The sequence below is a fragment of the Thunnus albacares genome, chromosome 19 (genome assembly GCF_914725855.1).
Source record: "Thunnus albacares chromosome 19, fThuAlb1.1, whole genome shotgun sequence".
Lineage (NCBI taxonomy): Eukaryota > Metazoa > Chordata > Actinopteri > Scombriformes > Scombridae > Thunnus > Thunnus albacares.
The window spans coordinates 5551015-5572347 of record NC_058124.1 but is presented as its reverse complement, the minus strand read 5'-3'; the positions used below and the strand labels follow the sequence as shown (position 1 = coordinate 5572347).

General features: G+C 40.0%; 2 protein-coding genes across 5 annotated transcripts in view; one reads left to right on the top strand and one right to left on the bottom strand.

Annotated features, from left to right (window-relative positions):
• Positions 1 to 2454, top strand: part of LOC122970229 (collagen alpha-1(IX) chain-like) — a 30314-nt gene extending 27860 nt beyond the window's left edge. For all 3 annotated transcript variants that reach the window (XM_044336318.1, XM_044336319.1, XM_044336317.1), the window contains one exon: positions 944 to 2454. In XM_044336318.1, coding sequence (XP_044192253.1) covers positions 944 to 1146 — 203 coding nt within the window. In that variant the 3' untranslated portion in view covers positions 1147 to 2454. The remainder of the gene's footprint in view (positions 1 to 943) is intronic.
• Positions 2455 to 2683: 229 nt separating this feature from the next.
• Positions 2684 to 21333, bottom strand: part of col22a1 (collagen, type XXII, alpha 1) — a 61494-nt gene continuing 42844 nt past the window's right edge. For both annotated transcript variants that reach the window (XM_044336315.1, XM_044336316.1), the window contains 25 exons: positions 20889 to 20966; positions 20761 to 20796; positions 20624 to 20677; positions 20409 to 20453; positions 18523 to 18558; positions 18325 to 18438; positions 17984 to 18037; positions 17678 to 17731; positions 17485 to 17538; positions 17263 to 17316; positions 17040 to 17093; positions 16864 to 16917; positions 16685 to 16738; positions 16551 to 16595; positions 14278 to 14331; positions 13174 to 13227; positions 12962 to 13015; positions 9541 to 9612; positions 9416 to 9451; positions 9276 to 9320; positions 7929 to 8108; positions 7763 to 7829; positions 7467 to 7649; positions 6341 to 6418; positions 2684 to 6238 (listed from right to left, as the gene is read on the bottom strand). In XM_044336315.1, coding sequence (XP_044192250.1) covers positions 6045 to 6238; positions 6341 to 6418; positions 7467 to 7649; positions 7763 to 7829; positions 7929 to 8108; positions 9276 to 9320; positions 9416 to 9451; positions 9541 to 9612; positions 12962 to 13015; positions 13174 to 13227; positions 14278 to 14331; positions 16551 to 16595; positions 16685 to 16738; positions 16864 to 16917; positions 17040 to 17093; positions 17263 to 17316; positions 17485 to 17538; positions 17678 to 17731; positions 17984 to 18037; positions 18325 to 18438; positions 18523 to 18558; positions 20409 to 20453; positions 20624 to 20677; positions 20761 to 20796; positions 20889 to 20966 — 1803 coding nt within the window. In that variant the 3' untranslated portion in view covers positions 2684 to 6044. The remainder of the gene's footprint in view (positions 6239 to 6340; positions 6419 to 7466; positions 7650 to 7762; positions 7830 to 7928; positions 8109 to 9275; positions 9321 to 9415; positions 9452 to 9540; positions 9613 to 12961; positions 13016 to 13173; positions 13228 to 14277; positions 14332 to 16550; positions 16596 to 16684; positions 16739 to 16863; positions 16918 to 17039; positions 17094 to 17262; positions 17317 to 17484; positions 17539 to 17677; positions 17732 to 17983; positions 18038 to 18324; positions 18439 to 18522; positions 18559 to 20408; positions 20454 to 20623; positions 20678 to 20760; positions 20797 to 20888; positions 20967 to 21333) is intronic.

The window sequence follows — 21333 nt, the reverse complement described above, 5'->3', positions numbered from 1 at the left end:
TACTTCACTGTCTCTCCTCTGCTCCGCGGAGCTCTGCGTGTGTGTGGAAGGGCAGCTCCGCCCGTGGTGAGGAGTGAAACTCAGCATGACCATAACTAACAGCAACTCAAATAAGAGTAAGTTCATCCAAGTTGTAAGTCTTTTTCCAAAAATGAGTCATGAAAAAGGGGGGGTTGTCTTATAATCAGGGTAGTCTTATATCCATGCTAATAAGGTATATACATATACTCTTCTTAAAGCTGGGGTGCAGGACTTTTGTCTCCCCCTTCTGGCTGTGAGAGTAATTACAAAAACACTGTCAACACCTGCTTACATCATAGGCTCCGCCACAGCCTACTCCGTTGCTACTGTTGCTGCTATAAAACGGTGGATAAATTGTTCTGAGTGTCACACAAGCATCGCGAAATGACTCATTTCACCATTGGAATTTGATCCATTCGGTCCGATAACATTTGGAAAATCTAGAAGAGCTGCATGACTGAATTATTTTATCCCCATTCAAGATAGCAGAGAGCTAACCAGAAGTTAGCCTCTTGGCTGGAGGAAGTCTCTGGTAGCATGTGCAGTATGCATTCATCCAGCCAGCGCAGGAATGTCGCCACCAGCAACAGATTGAAAACTCCAGTATACTGTGAAATACAGAGAGATTTACCTGGCGGTAATATGCTTAATCAGCACAGTGTGAACTTGTTTGGCAAGGGCTTGAATGTCACAGACGTTCATTTATATGTAAAAGTTCTGCACTGCACTTCATTTGATCAGAAATATAAATAATAACGATGGAGAGGATGATATTTTATGGTACAAAACATATATATATACACTGAAATTAAAAATATATCATTCATATATATATATATATATATATATATATATATATATATATATATGATATATTTTTAATTTCAGTTTGACTTTATCACGTTTTGTATCTCCATCTTAGGTGCTCCAGGTGCTCCCGGTATTGGTAAGGATGGCAAAAACGGAGAGCGTGGTGACACAGGAAGTCCCGGTGCCCCAGGAGCATCCGGTCCAAGGGGGCCCTCAGGGCCACCAGGCCTTTGTGACCCATCAACCTGCATAGGCCGAATTCCACCTCTCTACATGGTCAGTGGAAAGAAGTCGGCCAGCTACAAAAACCCATGAAACATCACAGTTCACTGACACACTCAGATCTCATCCTGCAGTGACCGAGTTTAAGGACTTCTCAGAATTCCAGGCGTGGTGATCTTTGGGAGTCTCCACTGGAACCACGGATCTAAGAGACACAAAGGGAAACAGAGACAAAGCAACAACTGTAGAATACTGTATAGACATTTTAACTTGTATATGATTTTAGTGAGAGCTTATCTGATGGTGTGTACTCAAAGATAGCTGCTACTGATGCCAAAGCAACTTCTTCCAGCTGACGACAGGCCCACAGGCCCATGAATTGTCCGATTACAACTGCTGACCCCTGGCTGTCCTTCTGTACCTTCATGAAAACAAATACGAGCAGATAGTAAAGTATTAAAAAGGTACATGTCTCTGATATGCATGTTTTTTTTAATTTCTTGAATAAGTGAACTGAAAACATTACTTCTGCTATTTTACTGTAGCTGCATACCAGCTGCCATTTTGACCCAGTGACTCTCAATGCAATAATGAGCCAGTTAGGAGCAGAGTTTGGTGAAGTGGAACTATGCTTTGTGTCTTTGCTTTCCAAGACAAAACTTAAAAAATATTAATTTTAACATCTTAAGATTTCGCTACAATTGCAGACCGGAGCTGACAACTAGCTGACAACTCCAACAATTTACTTTCTAATTTAGGATCATGACTTTGTTTCTCCTGATTTTGTCATATTAATGTTCTTTTTCAAACAATGTAATAAAGTGATATGTTTTGGAAGTGTTGCATAGCTGTACTAAATGAAGATGACTCATATATAAACTATTTTCTTTTAGAAAGTATTACCATTCAAAAATGTGCAGGTGGCAATGAGTCATATTATTACATTGCATGATTTAGAGAATTAAGAAGATTGGTATGCGTGTGGCAAAAATTCAATCAATGAAATTCCACAGCTGCTCTACAGTAATATGGTCTTGTATTGAAAACAAGGTCCCTTGGTTGTTATGGATATAATCAGGAGTCAGGAGGGTATTTCACTGTTGCCTAGATACAAAGGAGAGTCAACATCATCCCTTTCTCTGTCGGCACAACACAAATACATTCACAGATCAAATATGACCTTTACCAAGCAGCTGGAAAGAGTCAGCATAGCAGCCATCTCAGGGACATCCCCCTGATTTAACAGATCTTTGACTTAATAGATGTTTTTAGGTTGTGTGTGTAAATAGAAGGATGCACAAGGCTCATAGAATTAGATTCAGCAAAGGACAGGTGATTGTTTTGCATATTCAGCTTGCAGACAGTAAACATGATGGATGGCAGAGGAAAAGAGTATACTTCAAATAGACCTTATTTTAAATTCATCAGTGGCATAACTCTCAAAAAGTTTGAATAAATTTGTCACTGAAGAAATGTACATTTTACATTCCTTTTATGATACAGTAATAATGGTTGAACTTAATTTTTATTGCACACTTTTCACTGACCCGTTAGACTTAAAATGATGCATTAAGTATAAAAAAGTAAGAAAAGTGTTACCTATTGAAAAAAAAACTAAGCAAGGTCTGTATTATAAAATGAATCCATTCCAGTCTTTATTATACAATACAGTACACATGTCTTTCCAATACTTACAATATGTTACTGGTTTAAAATATCTTAGCACCAATTTATCAGGAAAAAAATGAAACAGGTTAATAAATTTCAGTTAATGCATTAAAACACATTTGCATTGGTTCAAATCATTAATAATTTAGCAGTATAACTTAAAAAAAATCAATCAGCAAAAAGAGCTAATTTGTATAATGAAATATGTATGGCCTACTGTATAGATTTTTAAAATTTTAAGCTGTGTGCAGCAACAAACCATCCCACCCTGTAACGCATGTATTCTAGTCTACTGGTGTAGCAATACTGATACGGTTTGATTGTTCAATAGTAAACCACTGACACAGAAGCAGCTAATAGACACATTAGATGGTATGGCAATGATGACAGAGCAGGTCATTTATTCCATTCACACATTTAGAACCAATTTGACTCTGAACATACTGTAAATTTGAACTTCATTGCATTTAAAGCTGCTCTCTACCACTTTGCTTAAATGAGAGGAACCATAAATTACTGTAGTTACAAGTACAGTATTTGATAATGCAGACTGATGTTTCAGTAACATTTCTCAGAGGCAGAACTGCTCTGGAGATAAAAAAAAATTTAAAAATTCATTGGTTGAGTTAAATCAAAGGTGGTGACCACATGTTAAATGATGTTAAAGAAAAAATAGTCAATATTATGATCTATCCAGGTCTGTCTACATAGCTAGATAGCCTATCTAACCTATCCAGCCAATTTATAGCCATTTTAGGTATCTGGATAAGTTAACAGGCTAGCCTGCTAACTGCTCAACTTTACGCCATGACCACAAATTAATTAAACATTTGTCAGTTCCATTTATATTTTCATTCTGTTGTAATATCACACTTTTCCTCTGGCATATGCTACCAGTTAACCAACTTTCTTTCAGAAATAACACTGATGTTGTTTAAAGCTTATGTAACTTATGCTGAACAGAAGTTACTGTGGCAACAAGTGAGAATAGCAGGTTGACTGTAAATGTTCAAATGTAGCATACAGTAGCACAGGTAGAGTAATTCAGTGAGCTGACTCAGTAATGTCAGTTACACAGTAATTTCAACCTAAAATTTGCTAACATAAGCCACCATAAGCTACTGGTCATACCAGAGTAAGGCTGTAGCAACAGCCTTACTTGCTTACTTTTATTGAATCAAGAAAGGGTGTTTTACTGTTTATGAATTCAAATTGTCATTTTCTGAGGTGAAAAATGTATTTTCTCTTTCAAAAATGAGTCTTGGGTTGACTCAACTAATTAGATTTCTTCTGCCTCCAGAGCAGTCGAGAAATACTGCTCAAACTGAAACTGAGTCTGCTTTACCAACATCTTCAAAGTGTCAGAGCCACAACTTCACATTCTTCATGAATGACCTTCCATTAGGTAACCTGAGCTAAAGATGGCGAGCATGACTGGCACCATCCAGTGACAATCTCTGACCTGTAGGTCATGTCTTGGGAAGCTCACATAAGATCTTTATATTTTGTTTATGGTGAACCAGCATCCTCCGGTGACACCACTTCTTGAAAATTGCTCCCTCACCTGCCCGTTGCTCTTGTGGTTATTGATGTGTTTCTTCATTTTTTGAAAGTATGACAAATGTGATACCTTTGCGGAGGCTATTTAATAGGTTCTAGATGACCAGCACATCTGAGGATGGGGGGAGGCGTAATTGGTCCATGAGGGACATAAGGCAAGCATCTTTCAAATGGTTAACACAATGGTCTGGTCATCAGGATGCAGGGAAGCAACTCTCCAATTTTAAGTTCCAGGGGACAAATAAGAAAAGCAATGTCTTTTCAGAGCAGGGCTGAGCTGGCCGGGGCCTGCCGCAGCGTAGGCACTTAATAAGCTTCACCAAACAGAAAGGAAGTGACACATTTAGAGAGAGCAGTGTGAAACAAGCAGCTTTTCAAGAAAGGTGAACAAAGGCTGCAATTATACCACCTCCTCAAAGTTGTTTACTGCTCGAGTCTATGCATACCTCAAAGACAGAATGACCAGAGACACTTCATTAAACATAAAAGTACAAATCTAACAGTAACATTTCTGTCTGTCTCCTATTCTGTCTTTTAAACTCGAGTTTAATAAGAATCTTGTGGGTGAGCTTGGAACAAATCATTACATGGCATATATGAGTTACGTATACATGCTATGTATTCCTATTCTGGACAGATAAGTATACAAAATTAGATATCCACCTTCAAATGATACAAATTCATACAAAATGATTGATAATATGGGCACTGTGTTGCAATGAATAGACTGAATTTTGGAGTGAAACCTTTCCAATCTCTTCCAAAGCTAGAAAAAACATTGCCAAGACTCTAATTTATGGGTTGTGAAAGAGACAGGTGATATCTGCAGCCTTGAGTTTATTACCAGAACAAAGTCTTGTTTCATGTCTGTCTAAATAAATCAGACTTGTTCACTTTTACAAAACAAGCAAAATTCCAATTTGTTTAAGGGGGGATTTGTCTTAAAATACTTTTATTTTTCTGCCTGTTTTAGGGTGCTATACTATAAGAGACAAGGCTGCATGAAACACAGCTATCAGCTTAGAGGCAAGAAGTGCATGAATGTGGTCATTGATCACTCTCCACACTAACTCTTTAACACTTACTACACTAAATCACTATTAGTATTTGAGATTGCGCCTCACACTGCCCCCCCCCCCCCCCATCAATCCCATCAATGACAACAAAACAGATAATTCCCTTGACTAAGTAATTAAACCAATAGACTGGTAGAAGAGCAACAGATCAATTTAGAGAGCAGTAAGTGACACTGTGCTAAATCTATCGTATGACATAGTACAGTGTGGGCTGTGAGGGGTAATTGATGCAAAATGGTGTGAGGCAGGAAAAAAAAAAAGACCGTGGTGCTGACATATTCCTGCAAGAAATGCCTAGCTGAACTTCTGAGATAATTACTGATGAAACGATACAATATCAGACTCCCAAATCTTCACTCCCGACGGGGGGGTTAAGAGGAGGGAATCACATCATCCTTGTTATCTCCCTATATGTTTTACAGGAAGCATGCATGTCAGGGGAAAAAAAGTGTTTAGCTGCCCTCTTTACCCCATATTAGAGCTGAAAAAGTCCCCGCTGTTCAATCCCCATCCATCCCAAGCTTCATACCAAAAACAAACAGAACAAAGAATCTGACCGGCAGCACATATTGCTTCAGCCCTCCACGCTGAGGTTATCTTGAAAAAGAAAAGTTCTTGATTTGGACTGACACGACCAAGTTCATAAATACAGCTGGACTTCAAGCTCTTTGTGTCTCTTTTGTTTTTTTAAGTCCCCTTGACATTTTTGGTGTGGGGTCTGTGTGCGAGGCTGGCGTAGTAAGCACACTGTGTGGGGTCACATTGGCCAGGAGGACCTGGAGGGCCAGGCTGACCATGTGGACCGGGGTTTCCTGGCTCTCCCTGGGCTCCAGATTGTCCTGGGCTTCCATCTTTACCATAACCAGGCAGACCAGCTGGACCTGTAGCAGAGAAAGGAGTAAGTTAGAGACCTGAGATGACAGCAACACTCCAGAACTGCTCAGACCTAATGAAATGAATGTATACACTCAGAGACTGGTTACCTATTGGACCAGGAGGGCCCTGCTCTCCTCTGTCACCAACACCAGTGTCTCCTTTTTCTCCCTTTGCTCCCTTTTCACCTGGAAGCAACAGGTAAAATACATGGTCACCATGATATTTAGTCATCTTGTCTGAATTGTGGAAAACCTGAACTTAAAACATGGACATCAGGAAACATCAGGCATGTTTTTATGTGTGTCAGAACCTCTGGAGCAGTACTCATCTGCTACACACAGCTTTTTCTCTTATTTTAGGATTAAACAGTAAACTTAAAGGGATGTTTCCAAGATTTTACAAGTCAATTTACTAGGAAGTGCATTATAGTGTATGAAAACACTTGTATAATATCTTGTGTGGGTCCAGAGCAGCTCTGTCTAGTCTGAGAAAATCCGTCAAGTGATGTCACTTGAGTATCTCAGCTTGGGCTCGGGGACTACAAATCTTTAACAGAAAGCCTGTATTGCAAACTGGGGAATTGTAGGATCCAATGTGTTTGGCGCTTCAACCATACTAGCCAGGATATCGCAGCTCCTGCTGCATCAATTTGGACCATTACTCTTTCAATTTGTCTCTCTCAACTCTCCATTTTTTGGAAGTGTAATAGAAACTCATTCAAAAACTCTTCCTTCTTCTTTTTACAGACAGGAAATATGGAGAAAGAGTGGGTACTGGGGTGCCTCATGCCAGGGCATACTGAATGTCCTAACAACTAGGCCACTGAATGCCCCTTGAATACTTTTTAACGTGCATCCCAGATGGGCCCTATGGTGCCATCTATTGATTATGAGAAACCTGAAATTGACTGATTTGACTGATTTTTTGACTCCCAATGCATCTTAGATGTCTTTTCATACATATATGACAATGCTTCTCAGTTTCCCATTTAAATTTCGCAACAAATGTTTCTTTGATGAGCAACATTCCATCCATCTTATGACTATGTCCTCTCCGCTTTCTGATGTAGATGATCCCAGGTCAGCCTTAACTCCTGCTAAATCATATATTTCACTACTAATACAGAGAGTGATATAAGTAATGTGATATCACCACAGTTTCATGCTAGTGTTGTGATTAACAGTGAAGGAATAAAAAGAAAGGACACACACACATCCAATAAGACTGTCCTACCTTGAGGGCCCATTGGTCCCCTCTGTCCTTCTCCTCCATTCTGTCCAGGCATACCAGGCTCGCCAGGGGGGCCAGTTCGTCCAGGACTGCCGTCCTTACCTGGCGGGCCAGGAGGTCCTGGGCGGCCTGCTGTACTTTTCACGTGGGCTGGCTGCATCTGAGCCATGAGGTAAGCTATTTTGGCTGGACATAGATGCACAGAAAGGAAAACAGCCGTTAATCTCAAAAGCCAAATGAATGAAACATCTGAATGAGCACTACAGGCAAGATGACACCCCAAAACATTACTGCCTCACCATCTAGTTGTTTAGCCAGCTCCTCCTGGATGAGCCGTCTCATCTGCTCCAGTGATACTGACTCTCCCTGAGACAACAGAGATGTTCATGATGTACTCAATTATTAAAACTTAATTAAAATCCTCAAAATCAAACTAAGTTTAATGTTCTCAGGGATGTGACTCACCCGTAGGCCTGGGGCACCAGGGTTTCCAGGGGGACCTTGTGGTCCAGGAGATCCTAGTTCTCCTGGTGGTCCTGACATTCCCATCATCCCTGTGTGGCCCTTTCTGCCTGGGGGTCCAGGGTTTCCAGGCATACCTGGATCTCCTGAATGTCCTTTATCTCCCTTAATACCTGTATCACCCTGGAATAAATGGCAGTATTTGTACATTTTTAGGCTTGAATGGGTTACTGAACACTGAGGAGAGCCATAAGAGAAGTTGAGTATGTTCCCTATGTACCAGATGTACTAGGGGTGTAATACAAAGCTTCTATCTGTTTGTATCAGTGTCTATTTATCTGTTTTAGGGAAGTGGTGGAAAGTAACTAAGTACATTTACTCAAGCACTGTACTTGAGCACAATTTTGAGGTACTTGTATTTCACTTGAGCATTTCCATTTGATGCTACTTTATACTTCCACTCCACTACATTTCAAAGGGGAATATTGTACTGCTCCACTACATTTATTTGACAGCTTTAGTTACCTTTCAGATGAAGATTTGATACAATGGATAATATAACAAGCTTTTCAAGTACGACACATTGTTAAAGATGAAACCAGTGGTTTCCAACCTTTTTGGCTTTTGATGTCTTACAAAAAGCAGTGTGTAGTCGGGGTCACATTTCAGATGTCTATGAGTTGTTAACAGCTCCACCAAATAGTGATTTTTCCCTCTAAACTTATCACATGGTTTCATTTCAATAATGTTCAAATGATTCAGTATTTCACCAAAAATCAAAGATAGAGAAAAAGTTTTAAAAAAAAATGAAAACAGATTTGTGTATCAGAACTTTCTCTTTTCTTTTTTCCTCTGCCATTAATCATCTCACAGCCCCTCAGATTTGTCGGTGACCCTTTGGAGGTGCTTAACCCCTAGGTTGGGAACCACTGGACTAGACTAGCTAACTGTACATAAGGTCGTTCAAAAAGCCAGAGGATGTATACTGTCAGAGCTCAGCTTTCCTCTTATTACCAGGGAATGCAAAAGTAGTTCAGAAAAAAAAGTCCTACCATGACCTTTCAGGGGTTCTGTGTATATGATTCCCACCTTCAAAAAAAAGTCAGTCTAAACTGAGTTTATATTAAATTTGTGCAACTGTTAATAGAGTTGTGATTAACAGTAATTTTTCCCATAGACAATGTTACAGTGTCCATGAAAAAATGAGAAAGCTATCGACACACATATGAAAATCCGTTTTCAGATTGTGACACATATTCATGCAAATATTCTGATGCTGTTTGTTGTGAGTGCATTATCTGTTCATATCTGAATAATGTATTTGTATTTGTTTACATCCCTAATACTCACCTTATCTCCTTTGAGGCCACGATCACCAATTCTGCCTGGCATCCCCTACAAAACACCAGACAGTGGATGTGAGCAAGAAATCCACTTACAGTATACAGCATGTACATTTTATAATATCAGTCATAAAAGGTCTTGCTTACCTGTTTTCCTTCTGGGCCAACTGGACCAGGTGGACCCTGGAAATCAAGGAAAAAATTATCATTACCAATAGCTGTTCAGAGGTGTGATCAGCAATTATTGTTTTAATTAAAACACAAGCACTTACTGCAGGGCCTTTAGGACCACTAAAGCCCGGTAATCCTGGGTTGCCAGGCTCTCCCTTGGGTCCGCTAAGACCCTGTATGATGGCAGAGACATGACTGTTCATCACATGGCACACACGTGGCATACTGAACTTGAATTCTAAAAGCTCTGCTCATTACTGAGGATTCAGCAAGATTAACATTTAGCTGGATTTCTTATCGCCATGCAGCATTGCCCTGGATAAAAATCTCATGAAGAAATCTTGTGGTGGGACATGCCAGCTCGAGTGGATTAAAATTCATATTTACAAGGGACATGTTGGCCTGAAGACAAGCTGGTTGTGGTAGCCACAGTGAGCAAGGGTTGACTGATGTTTGCAGAAATCACAGATTAATTCACTACATCTTTTTCAATGTCCACTTTTTAAAAATTGTCTGCTTTATATTCTTAAAATGGATACTCTTCTCTGTCTTCTGCACCTGCTTCCACTCACTACAACCTCCTTTCTTTGTGTGGTAAATTTGGCCATCTGATAACATTTTTGGCAATATCTGATCCTACTTCTACATACCTTCACCCTCCACTAAAATCACTTTATCTCTTCTTCTAACCTTTCTGCATCTGGTTCCGGTCCTCCTCCCTCCTCCAGGCTATTTCTGGTGATCTGCTCCTTCTGCTGACTGATACCATCAACTCCTCTCTGATAGTACACTGCCTGCCCTCAAGTTAGCAACAGTTACTCCTCCTCCAAGGAAACCATCCATCAGCCAACACAAAAGTGTTCAGCTGGCTTCTTTCAAAAACATGTTAGCATTCTGTTACAAATGATAGCAATGTGTCAAAATAAAATCTCCTCAATTACAATTCAGTCAGAACCACTTAAGTCAAAAGAAGACTTTTATTGCCATTTGCAGTCGTTAAATTTGGTGGTATGGCTCTGTTCTGGAAGCTCCCTGTCCTTCCATGTGCTTACATGGAAAGTCTAAGGCAGGAAGAGCAGCAGCAAAGACCCCCCAGGGACCTCCCTGCACTTCCATGCGCCCACATAGAAAGCTTAAGGCTGGTAGAGCAGCAGCAAAGACTCCAGGTACAGAACAGAGCAGGCAACAATGACAACAGAAATGACATGTTTAGTCAGACACAGCATGAAGGAGGAGCTGGGGGTTTTGCCTATTGAATGCAAAGAAAGAATCAGCTGAGCCATCAGCTGATGTGGGCTGGCTTTGAGATCAATTGCTGTTAACCAACGTAGCTGGGTTTGTGAGCAAGGCTTGACTTCATGGCCTGTCTGAGCTAATGCTATGCTCAATATCTCTACTGTGGAATTATCCACTGCAATTTATTCCCCTTACATATTATACCTGTCATGGTTTCCCCTGCGTAGTCTCACACACCTTACTCTTCATGTTCAGGCCTCAGTCCCAGTGTCACCCTAATCACTGAACCCTAACACACTTTAATTAACATCATCTGTGTGCTCAGCGAAATTGTACCAGTCCATAGAGTGCAAAGGCTTCAAAGGCTTTATGAGGACTGGGACAGCACATGGACATGTTACCTGGGCAGAGGCCTTTTTGTGGTCATAAGTGCAAGTCTCATATATCATAAGTGGTTTAAATAAGATAACATGATTATGCTTTCATGGAATAAAAAATTATATACGGTGCTTGATGAACACTAGAACACTGAATTGTAGGCAATTCTCTCAAGTAAAGTTATTTAAGTAGGCTTAAAGGAGGTGCATATAAAGGCTTAAAAGGCTGTCCTGAGCTCTGTAGACTTACTGGAAACACACTTCAACATGTCAAAGCCTGTAAGGGTGGACACTGAAACCAGCATATGCAGATTCTGAATATTTCTTTAAATATTTCCTCACTTGCCGACTAGTTGCTTCCGCTGTATCTCTCCTCTGTAGATCACCTGATCTAGTCATTTTCCTGTTGCTGGCTTAAAGACTGATTTGAACTTTTTAAACTGGCTTTTTACTGTAATCCTACCTGCCCAGGCTCACACTGTGCCTCACTTGGTAGTTATGACAAAGTTGATTTCTGTCATAGACACATGTCCAGTCCACTGTGACTTAGTCCTGGTATCTCCCCTTCTTTTGCTTGGCCCTACTACCCCCCTTTCACCTGGTGTTACACCCCCAAATTGTGCAATTGTGTGACGATTTGGCTATTTACAGTTATATTACAGTTATATAATTATATTTAAAATGAAACTAAAAATATGGCATGAAATTGGCTTCTTTTTCTTCCAGAGAAAAACATGATGTGTCAGCACAGTGAGAGAGTTATGAGATAAGTGAACAAATAAATTTTAATCAGATCTTGAATGTTAAGGCCTGCACTTTGCTAAGCTCACTGACACTCTTCTTATAAACAGTGCTGAAGAACATCAATGATTAATTGTGTACTGTTACAGTTACTATCCAAGCTGCCCTTTGATTGATGTGCACTTTACTTTATACAAAGACATTTTGCAGCTGAAAGACACCAAAAAATGTGAACTGAAGTATTAAACCATACTTGAATTCCACTTAAATTTCCAAAACAGCACCCCAAGTCAAATAGGACATGTTTCTACTTTAAAGCCTCTCTCAAGTAGAAATGCAAGTCAGCCTCTCAAGGCAACACTTCACACTGAGGGTATTTTTTCTCTTTCATTTCAAATGGGAGGCATTAGTGGTTACTCTCATAGTTGGTTTGGATGATCAGGTAATTTGGAAAAATGTACCTTAAAAACCACCACCACTGTTTTTATTACAAATCCTCGCACTTGGCATGAAAGGCTGGCATCCCTGATGCATTTTCCCAATCCCCACATGACCTTGTTAGCATTCTGAATCATCAGATGAATCAGACCCTTTGTCACCAGGGACTCTGTGTAGGTATTTGTCTATGGTTGCACTTATGAAATCCAAAACCTCTGCATGGCGCACAAACCTGCTGAGGGAATTATAGACCTATCCCTCTAGGATACACTCCACTCCAACCTGTTCTCTGTGTTCTGATATTACTTGGAAATCAAATTTCTCCTTCTCATAGCAACCTGGTCAACTCCTTTCCATCCCAACTCACCCATAGGACAGCGATGGTCCCTCACTAATCAGGACAACAGTTACTTCCATCATACTCTGACAGCTCATCTCTCCAAGAAATACTTCACATCCTCCTCTCACTCTCTGTTACATCCCCTGTGCAGAAACTGCTTGATCCACCTGCTCTGACAACGCCCTTCCCTCATTTTTTTCTTGCCTCTTATTTATTCTGGAGCTCTTGAAAACGAAACATGATAATTCTGTGAAACAGAGAACACCAGTTCCCATTTTTATCAGAGCACGGCTCTTCTCTCACTGTTAGTCATCCAGGATACAAAAAGCTAGACAGAGAGAGAACTGAATTCAAAGATTATATACTGTAGAGTAGGAACAGATAACTCACTGGAGTTCCAGGGAGACCTGCTTTTCCTGATGGTCCTGGTTCACCTGGCTTGCCCTGGGAGGCAAAAAAAAAAAAAAAATGATAGGGAAGGACAGCAAGAGAAATGACTTCAGTGCCACTCTATGTCCATATCTATTTATCTGTTTGACACTGTGCTGTGTCTGTCTTCTGTTTGCGTCAGAAAGCCCTGACAGTGATTGGAAATGACTCACCGAATCTCCCCTTGGTCCCATAAGTCCCTCGGGTCCTGGGGGTCCCTTAGAGCCCTGCATTAACAAAACAGCAGACAATTTCATTGCATGTTTTACATGTTGGAAACACTGAGACTGCATCTTCATATCTCATCTTCAGGACATACGGAGAAAAAAAACTGAAAGCTTTTTTAGTCTTTATTGAAATGCAGCCTCTAGTATCTGATGCTCTGCATTGCTGAACTGCCCTTTTTGTGGAAGGAGTAGGAGGAAAAAGTATTCTTAATTTAGGTAGACTTGTGCTCAGAGAACATGTCTCCAAGCCTAACAGTCAGGGGATGACTTAGGTAAAAGGGTTTTTGGCAAAGTGTTACATCCTGCTACTAGACAAATGGAGGAATAAAAGTGCTGCAGCTTTAAATGTGTATGTGAAAGGGTTTTCAGTTTGTCATTTGATGAAGATGAATGGGACAAAACTCTCTTACCAAGTCAAAAGAAATAAGGCTACTACAGTTTAAAATTTTACACAGCTACTACTGGACTTCCAGCGTTATATAGACATAATTAAAGATTCTCTGCTATGCTGAAATTTACAATTCTGCCCAAAACTCTCTAAATTCTCTTAGGAGTATTATCTGCATTCCTTTAGTCAATGCAGGACTAGTTCCAGACAGCAATAATGATTATTTTCAGGAACTGGAAGGTGCCAGAAGCTGATCTTTTTCAGAGCTGGGTGACAGAGCAAGGAGGGGATGCTGCATCACAAAGAATGTCCTATAAGGTTTTAATAAGCCAGACAAATATTTGCAGTGCGGGCATGTATATTGCTTTTAAGATAAAGCCATGGTAGAGGTGTATTGATTTGTTTTTTCTCATGTGGCTTTTATGCTTTTGAAGTTATTCCTCTGTATTGTATATTTTTTAAACATGAATAAAGCCTTTATTGCACCCTTTTTTCTGTGTATGAAATATGGACTGAGAGAATTGCAGAGGAAAAAATACTGAGTTGCATTTTTGCCCTGGGGTTGTTATAATTTTTATGTGTATGCATGCAGGAAAATAAACATTGCAGGAAAATAAACATTGCAAGTCATGAAAAGACACAATCAATATGATTGAGCATACCTCCTTCCCAGGTTTGCCGTCACGCCCAGGCAATCCGGACTTTCCATCTTCTCCCTGTTTAAGACAAAATATACCAAATAAGAGGAACTTCAAGGCCTAATTTAAGGTGAGGTTTATTTGATCCCTCAGGTGAAAAGTGTCATGGATCAGAGAGACAATGCTGCACGATAAAAGCGAATATTTTGATTCAGGTTAATTTTGGTTCAGTTCTATGTGATATATGTTTAATTTCTATGATTATAGCTATCTAGAGCTATTATAGCTTAATTATGGCATTCCTGCAACTAATGCTACAGCTACTTGAAGATAACGTTGATATGATATGTTTTTGAACAGCATATTAGTGTACGCTAACTACCTTTTTTTTAGCATTAGCCTGCCAGCTAACATGTTTAAGCTGCTGTTATAGGACTTTATACAGTTTTCTTCAGCAGTACTTAATATACTATACTGTAGGTGATTAACATTACCTGTACTGGTGTATAGTTTTATGAAAGTTAGCTGCAGCTAGGTAAGCTGACACAATGCTCAATTTGTTAAGCTAATAGTGTTTTCAGGTAAGCTAGCTAGCCACACAGCCCTCAAGATTTCACCACTGATGTTGCATACTCACATGGTCATGCCCATGTTATAGCTATCTATAGCTACTAAGCATGAGGAAAACTGGAATTGTGGTAAGGAAAAATTACGATTTGAAAAATAAAATGGGCTGGTAAAGGACAAAGATTATCTCAAAGAGTAATTTAGTTTATCAACTTACTGAAAGTAAAAAAAAAAAAAACAAACACAAAAACATTTCTCTTTATACCAATGAACTGGAGGTTAAGGGAAAAGTAGGCCATAACACTATATTCCTTTTTACGCTCCATTTCAATTATCTAACTAACTCTCTCTAATTGATGTATCAGTTATATTTTTGTTTTATCAGATAACCTTTTAGTGCCTTTCGGTCCTTTTGGGGCTCTATAGCAAAGTACTGTATTGTCCACAGAACAGATGAAAGCAGCTTGATCATCAAGATCTATATGACACTACCAAAAATGGAAAGAGGCACTATGCCAGAAATGTACTTCTCATTGTATACATTTACTTTCAATTTCCTGAATAATAGTGAATATCATTTCCGTACGACAGATATTTAGTGACAGTAATTATAAGAAGTGGAGGGTAATTCTCAATGTGTCTATGGAAACACTTCACAGTTCCTCTAATAAGTTGTCTGCTGTCAGTGTGCCAGTGCAGGCTGCAGGGCTGAGAGGCTGCCTGCCTCGCTGTGGCTCAGTCAGAGCTGTCTGTAATGAGCCATGCTATTGGTCACGGCACTGTAGCAGAAACCTTTCCTGCGGGTGTATGCTGTGTGAGAGACAAAGCAGCAGGTGCAGTGGTTCCTCCCAGAGTAGGTGTGTGTAAAAAGTGCAAGTGTCAGACATATCTTGACATCGCAGTGCGGCATGCCAAACACTGACTGTAGCTGTGTGCTATTCCCTGAACTTCTGCAGTGAATCTTCCTTTTGTGGCTTTAAAGCAGTGGGGGTTACCTTTCTAAAGGCACAATCTAATGTTTTTTAATGTTTGCACAGTGGCCCCGATATGTGTATAGGAAAGATAATTGGGATAAATGCATTTTTACACTTTGAGATGTGCTATTATGATTTGTGTTGATTACAGTCACATTTTATTTTAAATTTCTTGAAGGAAACATGACTGCGATAAGCCTGTTGAGACACTAAGTTTGTTTTGTGTAACTGCTCCAGCATCCAGTGCTGTTGACTTGCTGTCTGGAAAACTGCACACCTCATCAAAACAGAGTGAAACCACTGTCACCAAACATAGACAAAGCTGCATCAAGGTGGATTTTCTGCTTTTTATTTATTCAATTTTCAGGTTTGAACTATTAAATTGAGCACTGTTGTCACAAAGTGAGGAAGATTTCACTGCATGGCCTTGCCAAAAAAAGTCATGATATATGCTGTTGCTTCCTGTGCTTCAAAATCCTAATTATGTGTTCTTTTAAATTATTCTTGGTATTGCGGAAATTGGTGAAGTTCTATTGCAATGGCATTGCATTTACTTTGAGGAAGTAAAGTAAATTGCAAGCAAAAAATTGTTCCGTGAGTCCAACAAAGAGAAATAATTACTCTAGTACAGTTTCATATAAGTTAGGTCAACACTGATATGTCCCTTCCCCCCTATTTTTATCATAGCACTAGGTGAGCAATATGACAGAAAATCAAACCAAACCCTACGTGAAAAACAAAAAGTGCCACACTTACCTTAGGTCCTGGAGCACCAGGTTCTCCCCTGTGGCCCTTAAAGCCCTGTACAGAAGTGAAACAGCAGTGAATCAGCCACAGTCACTTGCTCTGCTAGCACCTTCCATTAGATATCTTTACTGGTGGTTACTTACCGGGAGTCCCCGGAGCCCAGGATTTCCTGGTGGTCCAGGTTCACCTTGTTTGCCCTGGAATGACAGAAATAGTTACAGCATCATGTCTAACCACATTATCCTATCATCTAAAAACAAACAATGTTTTGTAGCCAATATTTAAATTTGATATGCTCTTTGGATTATCTCCATCTACTTACAGGTTCTCCTGTTTCACCTTGTCTGCCATCTTTTCCCATTTTTCCCGGTTGACCCTGCAGATTAGTGGAATTGACTGTTTAGCTGCAGCTGTAAAAACTTTGGGCAATTAAGAATGTTTACACTGCAAGAACTCTATGTATATTCATGAAACTGTACATTAAATCACTTCACTTACTATCAAGCCAGGAAGACCCGGTGGTCCCTGGATTCCTTTGAGACCCTCTTTGCCCTAGCAAAAACAAACAAACAGGTCATCGTCACAAAGAAAAAGAAATGATTAATGGCCACTATTACCACACAGGCTAGCTGACCTACATGCTAGAGGGAGGAGGTTTGTGCAATAATGACACATGGGTAATATGTTTTCTAAGGGGAAAGTACATGGGGTGCAGGCTGACCTTTTCTCCAGGGGATCCTGGGGGACCGACAGGGCCAGGCTGTCCATCGTTACCCTGAAGAGGAAAGAGACAGTGTCAGTGGAGGTCAACAGATATACAATGCCTGACTGTGAGACAAAATCCAAACAAATGAGCCCTATTAACAACATAAGTATTTAGACCATTTCAAGTGCAAATATTACAAAAAAAAATAGAGAAAATGAGACCAAAATAGCAACTTACTGGTGTGCCTATTAATCCAGCAGCACCTGGATGGCCAGGGGGTCCTGGGTGACCCTGTTAATACACAACAAATAGTGATTAAAATATAATTACATGATTCATACCAGATAATACTGTAATGGATGTTTCTTTAAACACAGAGAAAAAGCCACAGTAAAGTGTGAGATTCATGATTCATAAACAACAAATATACCTTTTCCCCTTTGTCTCCAGGGGCTCCAGTAGGTCCTCGATCACCTTTTATTCCCTGTGGTGAAAAAGAGAGAAATGTCATGTGAAATGTCCATCTGAAAAACATTTTTTCAAAAGAAAATAAAAACTCAAAATGCCCAAAATTAGTAGGGAGGAGGCTGTAGTCTCGTCACACCCTTTTTTAACAATATTTTGAAATTAAACTTTTCACCCTATTACCTGAACTTTGAAGAATTGTTGATAGAAGCAACTAATCAGCATTTAGCCATGAGAGCGATTATGGGTTGCGGTTATTGTGCAAACTTGCCTTTCCTCCATCAGCTCCAGGGGGCCCTTGAGGTCCGGCTGGTCCCGGCGGGCCCTGTAATGACACGACAGACCATCAGTCTCTGTCCTGGCAGTCCTAATCGTTCACTGCTGCCCCCAGAGGAGGCCGAGCTAATGATGCAGACAGAGCCTCTCCATCTGTCACACCAACTGTGATTGATGATAACTAATGTGTAGCTTGCACCTCATACCTCACTTAGGGCTAATATAGTGGAGACACACACTTTATAGATGAGAAGAAGAGTTATCATAATAGCTTTTACATTAGAGGACCAGTCATATATGAACAATACAGACTGGATATTAATGACTTTGTCCTACTTGGTAACCATCTTGGCCATTTTTCCCCGGAGGTCCCTGGTGTCCTTTGTCCCCTGGGATTCCTGGAAGACCAGGTTGTCCGGGTGGACCTGCAGGGCAGTCTGAGCACACATCCTAAAAGATGGCAGAGATATGTGTGTAATAAAGTGATTGGACTCAGGATTTTTCTCACTGAACAAGAATGGAGATGGTGCTTACCTTGAGATTTAGGTCAGAGAGGTCTGCTGCCTTCCCCTGAGAGACAGTGAATAAAAGAAGGAATTAATGAATAAATGAATGCTAGATTAGGAGTCTCTGTTCGGTAGGTGCAGACCAGTGTGAACTTGAATCCATCAAAATTAAACACGTTGCACAAATCAGCTATCTCGCCTTCATCAGGGTGCTGTCTAAGACTGCTTTCGTTTCCCTTATATGCATTTAACTGATTCATCATGTGACCAACAAACGACTATAAATACCATAAAGCCCTGATGTTGAACACTACAAAAGTGTTGGATGGGGCTGAGGTCAGGGCTAGTTAAGTTCTTCCACGAATTTCTTCACAGATTTGACTTTGTGCATGGGGCATTGCCATGGTTGAACAGGAAAGGGACTTGCCCAAACTGTTGCCACATAGATGGAAGCCTTAACTTGAAAAAATGCCCTTTGATTGGCAATTATGAAAATTGGTAAAACAATAGATGAGAAAGCTTGCAGCTGGCAGGGGGACACAAAAAGAATAAAAACAAAATGTTGAAAGTAACATAGTCATAAGCTAGACGGACACACATAAAGATCAACACGATATGAATATAAACTAAACAATTACAATCAATTAAAATTGTTTTTAAATGTCTTTCATTGGGTCCTTGGATTGAATGCCTCCACTAAATGGACCTTGTTCTATATTCATTATGTTTTAGTGTACTTATGTGTTAAATAGCCCAAGTAATATTTTTGGCCACTTGGGGGTAGAACTCACACACACATTTCATATATTATGGAATGTATAAAGTTGTTAAGACAAATTTGCTAGAAAACTGTTGCCTGTTTTACACATCCAGCATACTCAGAGAACTTCTGGGGTTTCTGGTGACCTGGCAAATCTAAGTCTAATATTCATTCTCCTTTTAACTCTATTCTTGGACTCCACTAGAGTAGCTTTGCATGATTCACAGTTCAAAAAAACTCCTTATTTATCTTATACGCCCTTCATGCAGCCCCTCAGTTCAGCCTCTGTCTCTTAACAGGCAGTCTTAGCTCCTGTCTCTCTTAGGCCCCCCTTCCGATGAGCCCACTCTGTTCTGATTAGCCAGCTTTTTTGAAGCTGCCGAGAGGCAGCAAGTATCAGAGTTGTGTTAAGCTGCTGCCAATGCTAACCCAACATTTCCTGCTTTACTGCTTCAAATTAAAAGCTTTTAAATAACTAAATAACAGGAGACTTTTATTGTGAAGAATTTACAGGAAGTGGAAAGTGTTCCTGACTGAATTAGCAGTGCTTCTAAAAACCAGTCAAAACAACAACAAATGACGATATCTGGAGTCATGGCTCAGTGTGACTACCCCCAAAACAATGGAAAAAGGCCATAATGTTAGCGGAGTGGAGCAATGAACTTGCATGCTGTGCATTTAGCAGATGAGCATATAAAGAAATCCGTCACAAGCCGACATCAGCTCAGGCTGAAAGTAGAAAAAATCACCGGAAACCGAGTGTTCAGAGCAGTCTGAAGCCTTTGGTTTTTGCTCACAGAGATTACTTCTTCATACCTTTACCTCATTATTTGACACACCAGCCACTTTTAACATCCGTTATTGTAATATTATATATATGACTAAAAATAAGGAAAAGCATAATAGGTCCCCTCTAAAATTTTGATCAGTGCATCTTTAAAGTCTTCAGTGACATGCCTAATAAGTGTTTGGTTTTTTTTGTTGGAGAAATTTAAGTTTTTTAGTACATAATTAGGCTCTCCTTAGATGCCACTTCATATTCAATGGAGATACTATAGCTGATCGAACATCCGGAGAAGAAAAAGAACACTTCATATATTACATGTCAGCACAACGACTAGCACCGATAGTGCTGTACCTATGTCTATACTTACAGGCTCTCCCGGTGATCCCTTCTCTCCTGGCCTTCCAGGTAGACCCTGCATTTGGTGGAAAGGCAAGGAATTACATTTTCTATCAGCTGTAAGTTGTATATTAGATATATTGTTTGTTAGCTACTAAAATGTCATCCAAATTAGAGATGACAGACAAATGGAGCCAAGTGTATATATTGTATATACTGAATATATTTATTCATTTTTGGACTTACATTATGTCCTGCTGGGCCCTGAGGACCGGCAACTCCTGGTGGACCCCTTAAGCCCTGAAACCCAGATAAACAGATATTAGGAAAACACATTTGTTAGGCATAAACATATTCAATATTAATCTTTAGAAGATATTTACTGCAGGTCCAGGTTCCCCATTATTTCCTGGAGACCCCTGTAAAAGACAAAGATTGTAAATTTAGAAATATGTAAATAAATACACTGAAGGAATATAATCTACAGTAAAATTGGCATTGATGTTCATACCGGAAGTCCCATTTTTCCTTCTCCAGAAGGACCCCTGTCCCCTGGTAACCCTGGTTCTCCTCGTGACCCTGGTTGGCCCTGGGGGGGAAAAAAAAGTTTATTTCATCATGCTGCTCATCAGATAATGTCAGTCCAGCCATACTGTTTGGCTAAGAGTCTCATTTGGCACAGAAACTGTAACATTCAGTGATGGCTGCTGATCCCAGAAATAACACTCTGTTTTTAATCTGTGATGAAAAAAAATACAATCTGCAGTTGACATTTTGGTACTCAGAAGAGAAAATGTATCGGTGATGAGGGTGAGCGATTTGACACCATAAATCAGGAAAATGCCCCTGTGCAGCCTCTCCCATTCTGTGCCCTCGACATCAAGCTCTTCACAGCAAAGAGCTGGTCATAATCAGAGCAACAGTCACAGTGCAGTGGACATAGAAATTGCTTTTGC